The sequence below is a fragment of the Neopsephotus bourkii genome, unplaced genomic scaffold (genome assembly GCF_033783945.1).
Source record: "Neopsephotus bourkii isolate Nb327-2 ecotype Australia unplaced genomic scaffold, CSIRO-AGI_Nbou_v1 NB_272, whole genome shotgun sequence".
Lineage (NCBI taxonomy): Eukaryota > Metazoa > Chordata > Aves > Psittaciformes > Psittacidae > Neopsephotus > Neopsephotus bourkii.
This window is the reverse complement of record NW_026900781.1, coordinates 1,316,745-1,335,901: the sequence shown is the minus strand read 5'-3', so window position 1 is coordinate 1,335,901 and position 19,157 is coordinate 1,316,745. Positions and strand designations below refer to the sequence as shown.

Sequence of the window (19,157 nt, the reverse complement as noted above, 5' to 3'; positions counted from 1 at the left end):
TGAAAAGTAATGTAAAGGAGTAAAGCTCTTGTTACTGATGCTTTCTCTACTAAGCTCTACTAGCACTCTGAGAGTTTATAATGAAGCTTTTCATTATGGAAAAGCTCATCTTTAGCACTTTCCTTTGTGACTGTTTATCTGGTTTTCTGCATGTAATATTGAGACCTTCTTAATTTCAATTTAGAGCCACATGTTCATGATGTATAGATGATTTGTTTTCATGAATGGAAGTCTTAATAAAATTGCAGCTTGCATTTTTCCTTTATTTGTGGAATAAACTGTTCTAGAAATTACAACACAGTCAACCATGTATTTGAAAAAGTCTCCTTGCTGGTATTACAGATAACTATTTTTAGTATATAGGCACCAAGGGTGACTTTTTATAAAAGGCATCTTGGGAATAGCACTAACTAATTTTCCTGGGGATCATCTGAGAATTTGTTTTATGATTCTTTCAGTTCTACTGTTTAAATGTAAAACCCATGAGCTGTAACAATATCACCAGTTACGCCATTTGATCCAATCTACTGATGTACTCAACCTCTATGTTGCTAGTTTGCATTTTGTGCTTGCTCCATGCAGTTCAGGCCACAGGAAAAGACCAAATAACTCAGTAACAATTGTCACCTGCCTCTTCTACAATGTTGTGCACAAAGAAGTTCCTGTACCCACATGAGATTCATGTTCCCTTTCACATTCACATGCCCTTGCTTAAGGGATGTAGGACTCACAGCACTGCAGAGCTGTATTTTAACTAAAAGCAAGGTGTTTCTCTGTTTTTTTTTCTTTCTTTCATAAGCTTAAAGTAGGTTTTCTGCTCAGATGGCATTTAAATCAAAATAGTAACACACACTCCAAATTACAAGTTTTGAGAGCATCCTTTACCCACAGCTTTAGTCATCAGCAATAAGTAAAAGTCTGCTTTGTTGGTAATGTGTCTAATCTGCCTCATGTAGTTTCATCACTTGTACTGTGTAGTCCTGCACATAGATCACAAATGCTGTTCAGGTACATAGGTACATTCATGTCTGAGGCTGTGGGCTAGGTTTCTAAGCAAAGAATTTTTTTTTTCTTTCCATAAGCAAGATCAACTTAGTTTATACAAGATGCTATTACTGCATGATATCCTTAGAGTCAAAAACTGAGGAGTGACTACAAAGTTCTGCAGTGCAAGTCTGAGTCATCATAGTGTGGTCTCCCAGCTCTGGTCTGATGGTCGGAGAATATAGACATATCTAGTTGTTCTGTCATGACAGCTTCTTCAAGAGAAGATAAAGGAAACGTGGTCCAGTGAGAAAATCTTTCTCTGTTCTATCAGGAGGAATGTTTCTTTCACTGAAAGTTGCCTATAGACTGGGAAGTAGGCATTGGACACTGTGGAACTGTTTGCGCAGAGCCGCAGAGTGGGCTTTGAGACCTTCTGTTCAAAATTCCCCATCTCAGCAAAGTCACTGGCTGAAATGTTCATGCCTGGCTTTTCCCAATGCTGGGTCTCACTGCAGCATCTTTTCACAAGTTGTTTTTATCAAGTAAACACAGAAATCCATCTGGGACCAGGAGCTGCCCTGGAAGATTCTGAGGACAGTAGGTTACAACTGGGAACCACCTGAAACTCTCAGTAGTGTTTTAGGCTTAAAAGTAAAAAAAATGGAGAGCATTTCTCTGCACTGTTAGCTTGAGGATGAGGCAAGAGTTGAATAAGCTAAGATTCCTGTTGACTTTTTAATAACTTTATGCTGTACTAATAAACTTTCAGTCTACAGGATATCTTCTTATGAATAAGTAGTCGGGTCAGGTCTTCTTTTAAATATTGTATAAATATGCTGCAATATAACATTAGTGATAAATAATTAAACAGCTAAGACTCTCTGAAAGTATTGGTAACTTTGTCACATTGTTAAGCAGTTTATGTTTGGTGCAATGTGGCTTACCCACACATATGCTCCATATGCTCACCCACACAAAATATGCTCCATACTTAATTTCTTTTAATGCTTCTCTGGTTCCACCACCATAACTATATCTATACCTATATCTACCAGTGCGTTTATTCTCCTGACGTCCAGGTAAATCATCCAGGGAAGCTCTGAAGCAATCTCATGATAACAATTGCTTGGCCTCCAGTCATGTTTTTAAAATCACTACAGCTATTCAGTATTGCATGCTCTGTAATGTCCTGAGGGTACAGCATAGCTTCATTACTCCATAGATTGCTCCACTGCCTTTTGCAACAGAGCTTGTGCTCCATGATCTTATGAGTAATGTCCTTTCTTTAAGTGTTCTGAAAGAGTGAAATCTTTCATATATCTGTATATGTATTATATTTTTAATATCATCTGGAAATTTCATCTCAGAGCTCCAGGATGTGTTGCTGTGAATTTTGGAGGTTTGGAATGAAAGAAAGCAACCAGATTTATGTTTGGCTAGACCTCATATAGCTAGGCTGAGGTAAGGAGCTGATTCATGTGTACAGCACTTACTTAGAAAAATTGCATTAAATCATTTAACATCATAAATGATTACATTTTCATTGCTTAAGATGTGCCCATTTAGATGAAATACAGAAGCTTTTTGAAATTGGGGACTTCTTGCAGTGTCGATGGAGACATTTAGATTAAAGACAAATTAAGTATACAAGAGTGATAAAAAAAAAGGAAATTAAGTACTTTTTGCAATAGGTTTAAACAAAGGCCTAAGGAAGGACCAGGAGAAAACTATGAGGTTGTTGGATTTTTTAAAGGTAAGCATGATACTGGTTCCAAGTAAAACCATGAAGAAGATGGTACTGAGTGCAATCGGCAACATGTTTGAGGACAACAGCATGATTAATTCTAGTCTACATAGAGCACCACCACTACATAGAGCTCAAACTTAGTGTGATTTTTATGAGGTTATGAATTTTCAGAAAAAACCCAAACCGAACCCAATCAAACAAAAACCCTTGTGATGCAGGTCCTTCTGGGAGGCACTGAATTAGTGCCACTCAACATCCTTCCTTAACAGAAATGGCATTTTTCAAACACCTCCCTTGTTGAATGTTTACAAAATTTCTCTTAAATCTTTGAGTAGCAGAAAGCTAACGTGAGAAATCCTCATCTACTGACAGCGTATGCAGAAAGGCATGCAGGTGTCTCTGGTGTTGGCCAGAGCTACTGAGGTGTTTTTCTTGTGATTTGGCAGAAAATAAGAAACAATTGCAAATTAAATCTACAGGTAGCACAGAAATGACACACTAGTCAGGGACTGGAATTATCTGGCACACAGTTATCCTGCCCTTCTGCTCTCATGAGACCTCACTTGGAGTATTGTGTGCAGTTCTGGTGTCCTCAACATAAAAAGGACATGGAACTGTTGGAACAAGTCCAGAGGAGGGCCACGAGAATGATCAGGGGACTGGAGTACCTCCTGTATGAAGATAGGCTGAGAAAGTTGGGGCTGTTCAGCCTGGAGAAGAGAAGGCTGCATGGAGACCTCATAGCAGCCTTCCAGTATCTGAAGGGGGCCTATAAGGATGCTGGGGAGGGACTCTTCATTAGGGACTGTAGTGATAGGATACGGGGGAATGGGTTAAAACTTAAACAGGGGAAATGAACAACTGGGGTAAACAATTTCCCATCTGATACGCTAGTTAAGAGGCAAACCATGAGGCTTGACATACTGTGTCCAAACTCGTTTCCATTAAGTGGGTACACTGAAAAAAAGGTAAAAATAATTATTTAAAATCTGAAAAATCCGCTTCATAGTGAGACACTAGAGAAGTTTTTAATGCAGTGAACAGCAGAATAAGAGAATGACTCTGGACAACAGTGAACCATAACTGGAACTTGCAGTTAAACTCATGCTCTAGTGTATTACAGTGGGTAAATAACAATAGAAATCCTTTTTCTTGAGATGCTTGAGTACATCTCATACAGTTTTTAAATACATCCTATCAGTCCTTCTAAACATTATATCTCAGCTCAGTTGAAACTATGTGCGTGATTCATAAACCACTTGGTGAGATCCTCTGCTCTGCAGAGGATTATTAGTTCAAGATCCCCTCCTAGCCTTACAGGTCAGTGGGTAATTGCCATCCTGTCCCCAGCTCAGTCATGCAGGAGTGCTGTTCCCCCATGCGGGAGGTGCCAGCAAGGATGCGGTATGTCTGGGGCTTCCTTGGCCCTCGTGTATATTCAGACCTGAAGTCATCAGTAAGATGAAATGAGCAGTGGCAGTTCATAATTGTGATTAAAGGCAAGGGCAGCCAGAAAAACTCAGAAGCCTGGAAGCTCTCTGATGAGGAGTCACATGGCATCAATCTGACCCCATGAAGACAGCATCCTGACCACAGTATCTTGTCCAGCACTGACTGTGTTTGCAAGGGATGCACAGGGGCTGAGACATGTTACTGATGGGGCTTAGTCCCAGTATTAGCTGCTGTTCAGACTTGAGCTTGTGCATCACTCATGAGCTGGATGCCACAGCTGGAACAGGCTGCTCACCAGAATACATGCCAGCCCAGCCCTCTGGACGTTCACTGGCAGGGCCCTCATACCGTCACCTTCCCATGCAGGCACACACATATACATTCCCTTTCTCTCTGCTCCAGTTCCTTTTCTAAGCGGGGATACAAATAGGAAATAGTGAGAATAGTGTGAAGGTCCTGGCCAACCAGTACATCCTGAGCTGTGTTGGAAACCTGGCACACACTGCACTGGGTAGAGATGGCAAAAAAAAAAACAGAAATTGCAGCACCCTCCTGAAAGGTCCACGAGTGTCTGTGGGCAGAAGCTGTGGGTATTTTCTCTCCGTTCACAGCTATTTGCCTTTGTACCCAAGAGAAATATTGGCTAATGCAAGGTAAGCCATGCAGTTCTTACATTCTGCACTGCTGTCACAGAAAACACTGTTAGCTGTTGCCTTGAGCAGAGACTATGAGTGCCGGCTTTCATGGTGGTCAGATCCACCTTGCAAAAATTCATCCACTTTGGAAGCGCAGGAGTACAGCTGACAGCATTTCAGTGCAAGGGCAATGTGGTAGCAGACTGCCAGCTGTGACTGAGCCACTACCAGCAGGAGAACAAATCTACCCACAGGCAACATCGGCAAATCCTTTACTTGCTTTCAGATAATAGGATAAAGGGAAAGAGAAGGGGACAAAAACAGGTTTGCAAAAAAGATGTAAGAGGCAAAGAGTAAGCTTGACTCTGTCCTCCTTTCCTCCAAGAGAAAAAAAACACACACCCCCCCAAATTTTGTAGCAGATTACAGGGTTGCAGGAACCAGTAAAACTAATGTGGGTCAGTAAAATAGAATCTGCAATGAGTGGGAGGGAGGAGAATAGCTCCTAAAACTGGGAATGAAAGAAGGGGAAAATGGGGGAAATAAGAGGAGAAATATTTTTAAAATGCTGTTGAAAATCAGTTGTTCTATTCATACAATTAGGAAGCAGAGGAAGAAAGAACAAGACTGAGATCTCTTTCCAGTGTGGGACAAGCTTGACAACGAAGAAAAGAGGATGCTGTGTTTAGGAAGACCACAGTTCTACACTGTATATCTGCATGAGTCTGTGAGCACAGCTAGGTGCCACCACAGCGTCATCTTTTCCCAGGTGGCGGGTAGGTGTATAAGTGTTGGGAATGCCACTGCTTCAACACAGCCCTCTCTTGGGCTGGTCCTTTCAGAGGAGCATGTTGTCATTCCTGGGTAGCTGTTGGAACTGCATCTTAAGTGCCCTTGGCAAGGACTCATCCCTGCTCTGGTTCTGCAGTGTTTTGTTGGTTTATGGTGCCACTTATGGAAGATAACCCCCATCTTTATTTTTGCAGCCCTGCAGTGATTATGAGAAGCAGGTGTGCTCGAAGTGCCAAGTGACATTGGTTTTTCAAGCAAGAGCAGAGCCTTTCTTCTCTCCAGAGCACTAGCATAATAAATACAAGCTAGGTTTACTCTCCAGAAATCAGGAGGTGCGCTATTTAGAAGGTAACTGGGCTTCTTCACATAAAAGCTCAGGATCAAGCATTTGCTTAGATTTACAGAGAACGGCTTTTTTAAAAAAGCATTGTAGTTTCCAAACTTGGGGGGATATGATACCTCTGTCAGAGCTAGAAAAGAGAGTGGGCTGAGGAGGATTTATAGTTCATGTAAATCAAGGGGAGAGGGACGCTTGGCAGCGAGGAGGCTTCTGATGCTTAATGAGAATCGTGGGGTGTTTTTTTACTTTTAATCTGTGTGAAAAAGTGGGCCAAAACTGAGAAAAACATTCTGGAAATAGAAAATTCCAAGGTAGTTTTTACTCAGAAATACTAAGAAACATCAGCGTTTCTTAAGTGAAGCTGTTCTTTGGAGGATACCATTGCTTGGTGAAATGATCATTCTTTTTTCTGTGTTACTGCCCCTGTCTATGGCAGTGACTGTGATAAACAGATCCCCTGTGCTGAGCATCCCCTTGGATCAGGCTGTGCAGGTTGTGCCTGGTCCAAGCCCAGCAGGCTGTGTGAGAGCCACGGACACACCTAAAAGGTTGTGTGAACCATGGGTGTTTCTTATAGACAGGGTCTGCTGCAGGGCAGAGCTGTCAGAAGCAAGCGCTGCATGGGCAGTGGCCTGTGAAATTCTGCCTCAACTGCCATGGGAGTTGATGAGTTTCAAGTACAATACCTTGCTCCCATGGAAGTGTGTCTTCTTGTATGGTTGGTTGTCTTCAATTTCCAGATGTCACCGAGGGGTTCTAAACTCGCCAAAGCAGGCCCCAGGTACAAAACCAGTGTTTTGACTCAGAACATTTTTTTCAAACAAATGGCAGTAAATCTATTCTTATTCATATTGGTTGTAATTCTCTAAATAATAATAATAGTTGCTTAATGTCTTACACACATGCACAGATGAAAGCCATGGGCAAGCCAGGCAGGGATCTCAGACACCCCAAGGCTCAGCTCCAGCAGCACCAAGCACATCATTTTGTTTGCTAGTTGAACACTGTGGGCAGGTGGGGCTTGAGGGGGTCCTCTGAGGTTAAGTGCAGTCCCCTGTTGTCCTGCATACATCACACCACCATTTCCAGAAACTAAGAAGCTTCATTTTAAAAGGTCTTCCCTGCTCTTGCAGGGTGGCTTTTGTTGATTCTCATGTATCTTCTGGAGTCCAGATTCTGAAAGCTGGTGTAGCTATTTCTTCTCTTGCCAACACCATCCTTTTGCTTAGTGATGGGTTCTCTTTGCAACCAGCAAGTGCAAACTGAGCATGCTAGGTCTCTCTCCTCACTCCTACCTCACACACTGATTGCCATTACCTAGCTGATAGTGTTGAACTTCCCAGCCACTCGTGAACGAAGTCAGCTGTTGTTCCATAACCAGACAGTGAGTTATCCTATTTCACTCTGCGCTGAAGAGGATTAAGGAATGCTCATATGTCCCATTCTGTGGGCTGAGCTGTGGACTGTAAAGAGACAGGTAGTTGATGGAGATAGCAGTTATTTCAGCTATCAGTCATTCAGATAGACCTGAATGAGAACATTTGACGGTGCCATTAAACAGTACTCCTCTTCATCCCCTTGGTATGTTTATAGACAGCAAACATGTCTCTTTTCTGCCTTCATTTTATGACTGTAAACAAGTCAAATGCATTTAATTGTCTGGTTTTAAGATAGGTTTTCCATTCCACTAGCCATTCAAGTAAGCTTGGGTTACTCTCCCAACTCATCCCAATTTCAGTCATCCTTGTTTGACATGGGTGGGTTTTGAACGAATTGAATCCTTCGCTTACATATTTGGATCTATCGGGGAGTTCCAAATACAAATGTTGGTTGGTCTGTGTGTGTGTGTGTGTGTGTGTATTTGGTAAGCAAGAAGACTGGTGTCAAGGCTTGTTTCAAGGGTGAAAACTGCAGGTTGCGAGGAGCTATGTATACTCATTGTAGTGAAGCAGATTACAAACCAAAGACATACAATGTGAAGGGAATACTAGCCCATGAGGGGGTCACTAGGCAGTGAGAATGGAGCAGAGTCTTAAGAAGTATCCTCAAAGAAAGTGTTATCCAGGGTACATCACTCCTCAAGTTACAGCATAGCCCCTCTGTCCTGGTGTGTGGTACGATGAGACTGGGAGATAGAGCAGCCAGCTGCTGGAGCACATACTGTTCCTTCAAGTGGCTCCCAGTCGCAGCCTCTGAGCCTGAGGAGTTTTAAGATGTTGGATGTCCTTACATCCCCCCAGCCTCTCTGAATGATATACTGTGCTGTTCCTGATAGGCACCTGAAAATCAGGCAACTTGATTGTGTTCTGTTTCATAGGTATTTATTGTCTGCTTGATTCTTAATCTGTTTCTCGCTTCTTGCAGAGTTTAGCTTTTGATTGCTTTCCATAAAATAGAGGCAGTTAACATTTATTTCCCTCTAACAAATACTGTTGCTTTTGGAGAATTGTGTGCTAAAAGTGGATGTAGGTTTGAGAAAAGCTGTGTGAGAAGCAGATGTTAATGAGAGGGTATTTTGTGCACCTATAGTGCTACTTACCTGCTTTCCATTCTTCCTAGCAACTCTACTTAGGTGAAAAGAAGCAGGGCAGTGGACTAAAGCATGTGTCTGCATATGGCAGGGACAGTAAGTGAAGGAGGCAGGGCAATAAAGAGCAGCCTTGGTATCACAACAACAGTCTTGCCTGGTAGGTAGGTAATCGAATTTCCTGTGTCTGTGTCTTTCCCCATAATTCAGATGTATATGCCAAATCCATGCAATCAGAGTACAGCTGTTAAGACATCTACAGCATTCACAGGGGAAAAGGTGGCAGTTAAACAGGTCCCAAGGCTCAGTATTTATGCCTGAGAAAACTATGTCCTTACCTATAGCATCTAATTTTGGCCATGCAGTTTGGGACTGAGGTGGTGCAAAGCAGCAGGCTGCTTGTGGATTGGGCAGTAACTCAAGGAAACAGCCTGTTCCCTCTGCGGCCTCCTGGATCATGAGTGCCATCTGTGTCTGCCGCCTATTTAGTCTGCAAGGGTGGTTATAGGCTATCACAGTACATGGCTAAACTCCTGTTTGCATTCCATGTTTATTTGCAGCTTCATTGGCAGAACAGACATGAGAGGCTGAGAGGTTTTGAAAAGTGGTGATTTGGGACTTTGCCATCTTGTGAGCAAAGGAAATCCAGAAAGATGTCTAAAGTAAATATTGCTACTGCCCACCTCCTTGTCTTTTCTATTCTATGAAGACAAGTTGTACAGGAACACTTGTACAAGAGCTACATGTCTTGTGTCCATAACATGACTGCAAGCTGTTTGTGACAACCCTCCCTGCTGAAGGCAAGGTTACCTTCCGTAGTAGCTGGGCTGAAGATGAAGCATGAACTAAGTTCTAGTTAGAGATCAAAGTGTTTACAGCAAGAAGCAGAGAGCTCTTTCATGGCCCCTCGGTGACTTTAAAAACAGAAACCCTTACTTTGAATTCACAGCCAGCCAGCCAGCTTTGAGGACAGACTGTGCAGTAGCTGAATCATCTCTGCTGGGGAGCACAAGAAACACTCTGAGCAGCCTTGCTGTGAGTTCAGCCTGACCCTAGCTTTAACAGCAGATGTACTGAATTACAATCACCAAGTCTGTAGGTGGTCAGTGGTGTGAGGAGCATGCCTGAGCCTGAGGACAGGGTGAGATGCTGCCCCTCCAACAGTAGGTCACACCACAAGGGTCACACAGTCATCCCTGCTCTGAAAATCAGCTGGATGCTTTCATCAGAAGATGGATTTTCATTAGAAAGCACCGGTATGAGCAAAATCATCAGGGTTTGTTGGGGAGGCATGTTTCTGGGAATGCTGCTGTTTTCCTGCAGTTTGTCTCTGGGAATGCTTCTTCATTTCACTGTGATAGCTGGGACGAGAGATGGCTGGGACCCAGTACCCAACACTTTAAGCAAGGAGCTGGGTCTCTCCCAAGCTGCGCAAGTGCTCCAAGTGTTGGGCTGTTGAATAATTGAAGGAGGGGGGGGGGCTGTCCTCTGGCTCTCCCTGCAGACATTCATTCACTGAAACAGGTGGCTCAGCCTCACATGCAAATCCAAGGGGATCACCATGAGTGCTGAGCTTGCTCTCTGCAGCTCTGTGCCCAGGCTGTGGGCAGATCTTGTGTAGCAGGCCCAGGGACTTTATCTGCAGGTCCTTTAACACTGATTTATGGTGCTGAACCTGAAATTCTTGATTACATCAGAATTTTGAGTTACACATTGTTGTTAAAAAAAAATAATTAAGCTGATGTGCATGGAGAAATACTTGAAATACATGAGAGAAAAGGCTCAAATAACAAGGGGCAAGTGGAAGAGAACAGAAATGCCATTGTAGGAATGTCATGATTTTAAAGATTATCTAAGTGTTTTCATATGAAATGCCTCTCATGTTTGGTTTTGTAGGGGTTGTTTTCTTAACATACATGTTTGGGGGGGGTGGGGTGGAATTTTTGCTACTGGGGAGAAGTGGGCAGCATTGAAACGTCTTCCTTGAAAGTACTGTGGAGATGCTGACCATGAAAAATAATGTGTGTGCAAAGCAACACAAGAACTGGGATGGTTAGGGGTGATCTGGCTTTTGACATCTTCTAATGGCACAGGGGGCTAATGCTGTCAGAGCCTGCAGGAATGTCTAGGAAAATCAGAATTCCTTCTCAGCAGGCCAAAGGAAGGGTCAAGAAGTCACACAACACACAGTGGAGAATTTTTCTGAGGCACAGTCCGGGCAAGTACAAGTGAAAGGGACCCTGCAAGGCAGGCCAAAATGTTTGTGAAAGGTTCCTGCAGTTTTTAGGCTGACCATAGGGAGCAATGAGCACAGCTGGATTTGAACTCCAGTGATTACCAGCTTTTCTTTTTGTAGTTTTCCTGTTGCCAAATGAGCCTCTGGCAAAGAAAACGTTTCTCCAGAAGGAAGATATACTGTAGTTGGCTTTCTGACAGCAAATGGCTACAGCTCCTAGTGAAGGAGACTCACTTTAATCTGACTGCATAGAGCTACTCACTGAGACCTTCCTTCTTTTCTTGTACCCTGAGTTGACATTAGTAAATGGCCTCAAAATCCTCTGCAACTGCAGATATTTCACCATCTCAAGTAATTTCTGCACAAGAAAAAAAAACCCTACTTGCTGCTTGGAAAAAACCTACATGTACACACATAAACATGTACATCTTCTAAAGAATGTTTGTTTCCATTTATCTTTATTACACCACTGCTTTTTGTAATCAAAAGCCAAATATATTGTTTATTTAATGCCATGGTTACATAGAACCATAGAATCAAGGTTAAAAAAGACCTTGAAGATCATCAAGTCTAACCTTTACCCCAGGACTGCCAAGCCCACCACTAAACCCTGTCACTGAGGGCCTCATCCACATGGGTTTTGAACACTTCCATTAAAAAAAAAAAAGTTAGTCTTTTAACATTAGATAAGCGCAATGGGGATGTCCTTTCTGTTTGCCATTCCTGCCATTTTTCATTTAGACCTCTAAAGGAGAAAAAGAAATCAAATTGTTTTGAATGCTAAAAAAAAGTTTTCCTGTGGCCCAGTTTTATAAAGCTACACATGAAAATATAATCATAAAAATGCATCCATTAGATTACAAGATGAAGAAATCTGGTTAGTTAGAGAGCTAGCTATTTTGCTTACAAAAAAAGGAAAAACCAGTACGTAGTTATTAATGTACATGTTTTATGGCCATAAGCTGGTGTAGCTTGGTCTTGTTTGTGAAAATACCGATTTGATACAGACCTATTTTGGGCAGGATGCTATCCTATTTTGTTAGGACTTGTTTTTTTTCTTAAATGGCTGATTAATTCCTGACTGGTATTTTCCATCTCCGTGTGTGCCTTTCTGCGCATTTTTGTTTTGTTTTCTTGAATGGAAAAAAGAAACAGCCAAAACCCTAAGCAGAGTCATAGCATCCGGTTGGACTCAAATACATAGCTAAAAGTTTTAGAAAGCAAAAAACCTGCCTGTTTGTTTGTTTGTTTTTTCACAATGCTGTAATGAAGGGGAAAAAGCTGCAAGGAAAAGCAGCTGCAGCTCAGAGAACCAAAGAGCATGAAATGTGTTTTTGCTGTTACTGTTTTGATTTCATGCGAGGATAATAATAGGTCATACCTAGATGATATTGAAACATGGTCCAGGGGAGAGCAAGACACTTAATTAGTGGGGAAAAAAAGGCCTCTAGCAGGTTAATTGACACACAGGTCTCTTTTTCTGAAAGCCTGTTCAGACCCTGTTATTCTCAGGACAGCCTTCGGACCGCGCCTGGCTTGTTCACATTGCAATAGGTTAATAACAACACTGTGGAAGACTAGCACTTTGCTGAAGGTAATTATACATTAGCTGAAAGAGGGGATTGTTTCATCCCACTAAAATGAACTCTGTGTGGCAGAGCATTATTACTTGGCTCTACTGAAAGTAAACTTTTTTGGCATTCACAGGGTTAGCTGTCAGATGTGGATAGTGGGAAGAGCAGAGGAAAGCCAGAGCCCAGCATCAGTTCTGGATGGGAGTATATTTCAGCTCTTCATTACAGTGATGGGCAGCTTGGGTCTGCTGCGTTGGATGACCCACGCTGCAGATCCCGCCAAGCCCCCCCATGCTCAACTGAGCAAAGGTTGCCAGGATGCTCCTGCACTGGCATTTTTGAAGTAGTTCTGCAGGAAGCTTGGAGACATAAATAGCAAAGCTGTAGGTTTGTGAACCTACACAGGATAAACACATCAGAGTGTGGGAGGGCAGATCAGAGTCTTCTGAAAGTCATCTCCACTGGTCGTCAGTTAATGAGCAACATTTTTTCACTCTTGTTTGCTCCCACACCGAAACACGTACACAGAAGGACTTTGGAGAGTTTCCTTTCCTTATGCACAAAATAGAGAGCACTGGAGGAATTAGGTGCCAAATTAGCTATTAAGTGCCTTTATGTCTTTGTAGGTCTATTCCAAGGCTAAAATCTACATAGGCTTCTCCAACTTTCCTTAAACTTTTAGTGGCACAAAAATCAGATACATGCACATCAGAATCCAGAATGCTTCCTGACAGGTTTCTTAAGGTGAACTACATCCTAGTTTCCATACATGGTGGTCCAAGTACTGATGCAGCTTTCAGAGAAAGCAGATTTGCACATTGGGGTTTCTTCCTTCTTGCCATAGCAGCTGCTTTGCTCAAGCCGTAACTATTCTTCTATGGATCATCTTCTTAACATCTCAGGCTGATCTTTTTGTGATATAAATGGGTCATGTGGAAGGATAGTATCAGGAACTGCAAATCACCCACAGCCATTGCCCTTACATGTGGGATAAGCATGTCCTGATTGGAGATTCCCAGCAGCAGGGCTCTGGAACAAAACTGGTGTGATGGCTGGTTTCTTGGTAATAAGATGAGAAGTTACAGTGGTGCAGACAGAGTCCTTCCACTGACTTTGACTTTGTGAGCTTTGGCTCTGGCCCACAGAGACAGATTTGTGCAGTGGTGTGAAAGCATCTTGGTTCTGTATCTGCTGGGAGCGCCTGACAGCTTAATTATGCTGTGATAGGAGCAAAGCCCCTATAAACAAAATGTTTTGTCCTATGAATGATGATTGTGACAAAAATACTTTTTATGACCAAATTAGTTTGGTGAGGCAGAAATAAATTAAGCTCCTTCTAGTTTTCACACCTATCAAAATTAGAAAGCTAAAGACAGTCTATCTGAGCTACAGTAAGCTCAGTAAGACAAGATTATCCTTCCTCCCTGCAATATGCTTTAAATCTTGACAGCAGTTTCAATAGAACAAGTAATTTTTCTCTCCCTATCAGCATGACCCTTTGGGAAACAGTGGGAGGTACATCATATGCCAATTGAAAATGGAATACTAAAAATATCTATAAATAAAAGGCATTACAACCTTCCTTCTTGTTTAATACAAGGACCAGCTTTTTTTCTGGTTTTTGTATTGACATCGCTTTAGTTATTGTCTCAGTCTCTTAGTAAGCGTGAAATGGGGAGGGTGCCTCGGCATTTTGGGTATATTGAGATATCACAAGGTGGTACATTCAATGTGATGACATCTTGTTGGTGCCAACAGTGCAGCAGCCCTTGGAACATGTATCCAGTCATTCCCCATCATTCTGGGGAATGCTGTAGTTAACGGAGACAGCACAAGCCTCATCACTCTTTTGCTGTTTTCTTTCAAAACAAAGAAAAACCTGTTCATAAACACTTAGAGGGGGATGAAATCAGGATGTGGTGCTGTGCAGTAAACATTTCCTCAGCTCTGCCTAGCAGAAGGCACCTGTGGTGAGCATGTGGGCAGAACCATTTATATTTATGCCAGTTTCTCCAGTGGTGAAATGGGGACCAGCTTGACACAGGCTCACCACACTTGAGTGATATTTTATTACCATAATTTAGTACAGGAGAGCAAAATGAGGTTTTACATTGGTACCTAATACCTGTTGCATCCAGTGGGAGTCACACACCCCTCTAGCATGGATGGCCTCCTACATGCTTACAAGAGCTTTCATGAACTGTTCAAACTGGCTCACTGAATAAATATACACTTCCTTTAAACAAATATACCCTTGCCTCCCACTTCAAGCCTCCAGAGCATTAACGCTTTCATATGAACATTTAGAAAGGAAACAGCACTAGCCCTATAATTGTCCACATCAAAATCTGTTTATTTAGAGAAGCTTATTATTATTCAGCTGGAGTTAGTAGAGAATTGCCATAGTATTCGTGCTATTGAATTAACAGTCAAAAGAGCAGCCATCACCGTCATCATTGTTTATTGCTGTTCCAATGCACCAAGGCTGGCTCATTTATAGGCATTGTAACTAAAGAATCTGAGTGCTCCCTTATTTTCCACTAAGTGAGCACCTCTTCCAGTGTCTCAGAAAGCTAAGGTAGGGCATCATGGTCATTATTAGTTACAGGTGAGGTAATTTAAACAGTTTACCTCTCCCGTCCCTTCCTCTGTTCTTGAGTTACTTTTTTCTGTTAGAAATACCCACATTTATCAATACTTCAGGTAAGCTTTTGACTACAGGGTTAGTGTGTTAATAAATGTTCACTGGAATATAAACAATACTCCATGTTCTGTGAATATTAGATTACTCCAAGCACATGACATAAAATGCCGTAGGTGTTTATGAGCTGTTTTCAAGCAATTTATTGATCAGGAAGGGAGGGAGAGATCACCATTTATTAAAATCTGTGAATCCTGTACTAATTATTTCTAAAGGGTGTTAAAGGCTTGGTTAGAAATGAGGTGAGAGCCACTGGCCTTTCAGCAGTGTGCTGTCTAGCCGACAGCTGATAGCACACCATATTCTTGGCAGCCTTGGATACTCCTGAGTGGTGTTGACCCATCCTGCAGCCAAACGTAGCTGGTAGCTCTGGTTTTAGTTATCCATTCCAGCTGCTCTCAGCAGCAATGATTTACTTTGGTACCTTACAATTTACATCTATTTCACATGGTGCTTTCCTTTAAGAACTGCTACTCTGTTTCTTTAGTTTGCTCTGTGGCTAAATCATTTTCTCCTCCCTTTTCTGTGTTTCCCCTTCCTCTTCTCCCCAGGGTGAATGCTCACAGAAGTGCTATGACATCTTTGTGCTGGAGACAGTGTGCGTGGCGTGGTTTTCATTTGAGTTCCTGCTGCGATCCATCCAGGCAGAGAACAAGTGTGCTTTTCTGAAAACCCCACTCAACATCATCGACATCCTGGCCATCTTGCCTTTCTATATCTCTCTCATTGTGGATACAGCCTCCACAAAAAACAGCAGCAAGCCCGGTGGGGGAGCTGGGAACAAGTACCTGGAACGAGTGGGCCTGGTGCTGCGTTTCCTGCGGGCTCTGCGCATCCTGTACGTGATGAGGTTGGCACGGCACTCGCTGGGGCTGCAGACACTGGGGCTCACTGTGCGCCGGTGCACCAGGGAGTTTGGGCTGCTCCTGCTCTTCCTTTGCGTCGCCATGGCCCTCTTCTCACCGCTGGTGTACTTGGCTGAGAGCGAACTGGGAGCCAAGCAAGAATTCACAAGCGTCCCCACCAGCTACTGGTGGGCTGTGATCTCCATGACCACTGTTGGCTATGGGGACATGGTGCCTCGTAGCATCCCTGGACAGGTGGTAGCCCTGAGCAGTATCTTGAGTGGGATTTTGCTGATGGCTTTCCCAGTCACATCCATCTTTCACACCTTTTCCCGTTCCTACAGTGAGCTGAAGGAGCAGCAGCAACGAGCAGCAAGCAGGCAGATGCGCCAGCTAGAAGAGAGCACTGAACTCTTACGTGGTAACAGTGCACAGGAGCTTGGTGTCACATTTCCACCAACTGATGCTGGGCAGGAGGGTCAACCCGCAGGGGATCAGGAAGCCAAGAGAAGTTGCTGACTGAACAGCTTGAAGACATATGTTGGCAGCACAAGAAGCAGTGGACAAGGAGGGTCAGTTCTACAAGAAAAACATCCTGAACTGCATAAATGAAATGAGGGCAGACACACACACAGAAGGTTGTCTCTAAGACCAACTTTTGATCTTAAGGGCCCTCTGAAAAGCAGCCCTGAATCCTAACCAGTACAGCTCTGCTCCATTGCTTTCCATAGGGCTTTTCTTTTCTATTGAACAAGTGGTTTCAGCAAGCCCCGAGGAGCAGCCATTGAACATAGCCAGCCAGGAGAACGTCCTGTGAAGCAGAGCCTGTGCCATGTGCCATTCAGTAGATCAGCCAGCGTGACACCTCCTCCTCCCTGGTTGGTGACACTCCACGTGCAAGAGGGTTATGCCCTGTGCAAAGCAGGTTTGTTTCGGCAGCTCCACCAAGGGGCACAAACCTCAGACAGGCCAAGGTGTGAAGCCAGAGAAGGGCAGAAACATCCCTTCAGCTTTCCCAGGGGCTTGGTTTTGTCTGTTTTATGGATCAGGCAGCGCAGCCTTGGCCACCAGCTGGCAGCTGTGACTTGTGTGCTAGCGCAGTATGCGTTATTTAGTAAATACGCTTATTTACCACCCTAAGCTTTGCATCTTAGCCCCATAGCAGAAATATACATAGACAATCTTCCAGACTATGGTACTGAATGTCAACTTGGGGTCTTTTTCCTTTGCTAACAGCTGAATATAACAAATATCTTTACAAATCATGCCATCTCTCCACTTCCGTTAACTGTTTCCATCTCTCATGTATAAAAACAATGTGTTTAACAGACAACTAAACCTGAACTACATGCAGCCCAAGCAGGGAAGGGTGGTCAGTGTTAAACCAGCAGTGAGTCCAAGCTCTGCATACTCTTTCTCTGTGGTGATCGCTGCGCTGACTGCAGTCATGTACAAGCAGGAGCAGTCCAAACCAGGTGAAGTTAAAGAGATGCCTTCAGTGGGTTCTGGCCCAAGCTGCAGTGTAGCAGCTGTGCTCTGCATTAGGAGTAGTCTCTTTTTCTTTTTTTTCCCCTACTGTCATCTAAAAATTAGAATTATTGTTCTGGCTTTTCTTCCTAATTCTCAAAAGATTTAAGTCAATTTAAAGGGAAAATTAATCATATGGCGGCATCAGCATGCTTCTTTACTGATGCCAGCCCCTTGAGCTCTCCTGATGGAGCTGTGGAGCTCGTCCAAGTCAGCATGCTGCTAGATCTTTCACTGCTCCTACAGGTGGGATAGGATCAGAGGATGGAGAGAAATGGAACACAACTGCCTCTTGCACCTACATCCCCCTTTTATATTAAAGCCATGCAGTGTCACCCTCCATAACCTCCTCCTGCCAGGAAGGAAACAAAAGTTGATGTACTGAAGATGGGATTTGTTTGGGTTTTTTTCCTCAGCATATGTTGTAACACCAATCCTACATTAGCAAACTCCTGTATTAAGCCATTCCTTATAGGAATGGAGCAAGGGAAAATAAAAGCTTACATTTATTTTAATAAAAATTAGAAGCTTTGCTGCTGAACATGCGCCTCTGATGATTTGGGTTGCAGAGGAGGGGAGGTGGTGTTTTGCCTGCTGATGTGAAGCCATGTATGCCAGTGCTGCTGCCAGGGTCCCAAGCAACCATCTCTCTCTGCCCCATAGCAGCCCTGACTTTGTTCCTTTGCAGCCACAGCCAGGCCAGACAGCCCTGAGCAGCACAAGGCTGTCACCGGGCCAGATTATACAGCTCCACGGTAAGTGCTGCAAGAGATGGAAGCAGCAAAACTGAGCCCCCCTATCCTGCAGGCTGCATGTGCATCTCCAAAGCCCCAGCTGTGTTGAATGACAAGCAAACTGAATGCAGCTGCATGCGCCAGGGCTGTGCCCATCCATCGTTCACAGCCCACCAGCACTGGGAGCACATTTGCTCCTTGTGACAGGCAAGGAGGGCCAAGGGCTGGTGGATGGTGCCTGGGCTGACTCAGACTCTTGGCAAAGCAATACCAGCACTGGGTTGCTGTGACTCATGAGTGATTTTAACTTTATTATTCTTTCAATCCTGATGCAGGCATTTCTTGTATTAAGGCTTATTAAGGTTTGGCATCAGGGATACAGCTTTGCAGCTGGCTAAATGCAAAGCAGCAAAATTAGTAGTGTGTGGGGGCAAAGTGTGGCATGGGGTAGCAGCACACTTTATGATAGCACTTGTGTGCTCAGTCTTCGGGTGGGACCCAACAGATTCACCAGGCGAACCCTCAAGTTTACCTTTCATGGTCCTTTGGTTCAGGAACATGAGGTTTAGTGCTTCATCTCTGGTGTGAAAGCAATGATCATGGCTGCTGTGCACAGAGGGTGCAGAATATGTCTCCTGGAGGTGGAGAGGCCCATGAGTGGCCAGCAGCATTAGCTTTTTCTTAGAAGACCCATGTTGGGGTAGACTTCCTTGTAGAATGAAGAGTTTCATGCTTCCCATGCTAGCAAATAATCATGAATGAATGATGCTTTCGGCACTGGAGCAGAAAAAAACAGCACCAGGACAGCTAACTGGAGCATAGCAGCTGTGTAGAAAAACAGACTGATGACACACACCACATTATTGCTGTGCTCCATCAAGCTGCTATTGTTGTACAATAGTGAGTTCTTTATATTTTTTCAAAAGGCACATAACAAATTCCAGCACACAGAGTTTTAATAAAGTGACAAAACCCACTCATTATTGTCTTGACTAACATTATGTCTGTTAGTCAAGGCCTGGCTTTTAATAAAGTTTCATTTTAGCTATTGAGATGACAG

General features: G+C 43.4%; 1 protein-coding gene across 5 annotated transcripts in view; it reads left to right on the top strand.

The window, feature by feature from the left end:
* Positions 1 to 16,698, top strand: part of KCNG2 (potassium voltage-gated channel modifier subfamily G member 2) — a 60,835-nt gene extending 44,137 nt beyond the window's left edge. For all 5 annotated transcript variants that reach the window (XM_061346346.1, XM_061346342.1, XM_061346345.1 and 2 more), the window contains one exon: positions 15,543 to 16,698. In XM_061346346.1, the coding sequence (XP_061202330.1) occupies positions 15,543 to 16,355 (813 nt within the window). In that variant the 3' untranslated portion in view covers positions 16,356 to 16,698. The remainder of the gene's footprint in view (positions 1 to 15,542) is intronic.
* The last annotated feature ends 2,459 nt before the right edge of the window (positions 16,699 to 19,157 follow it).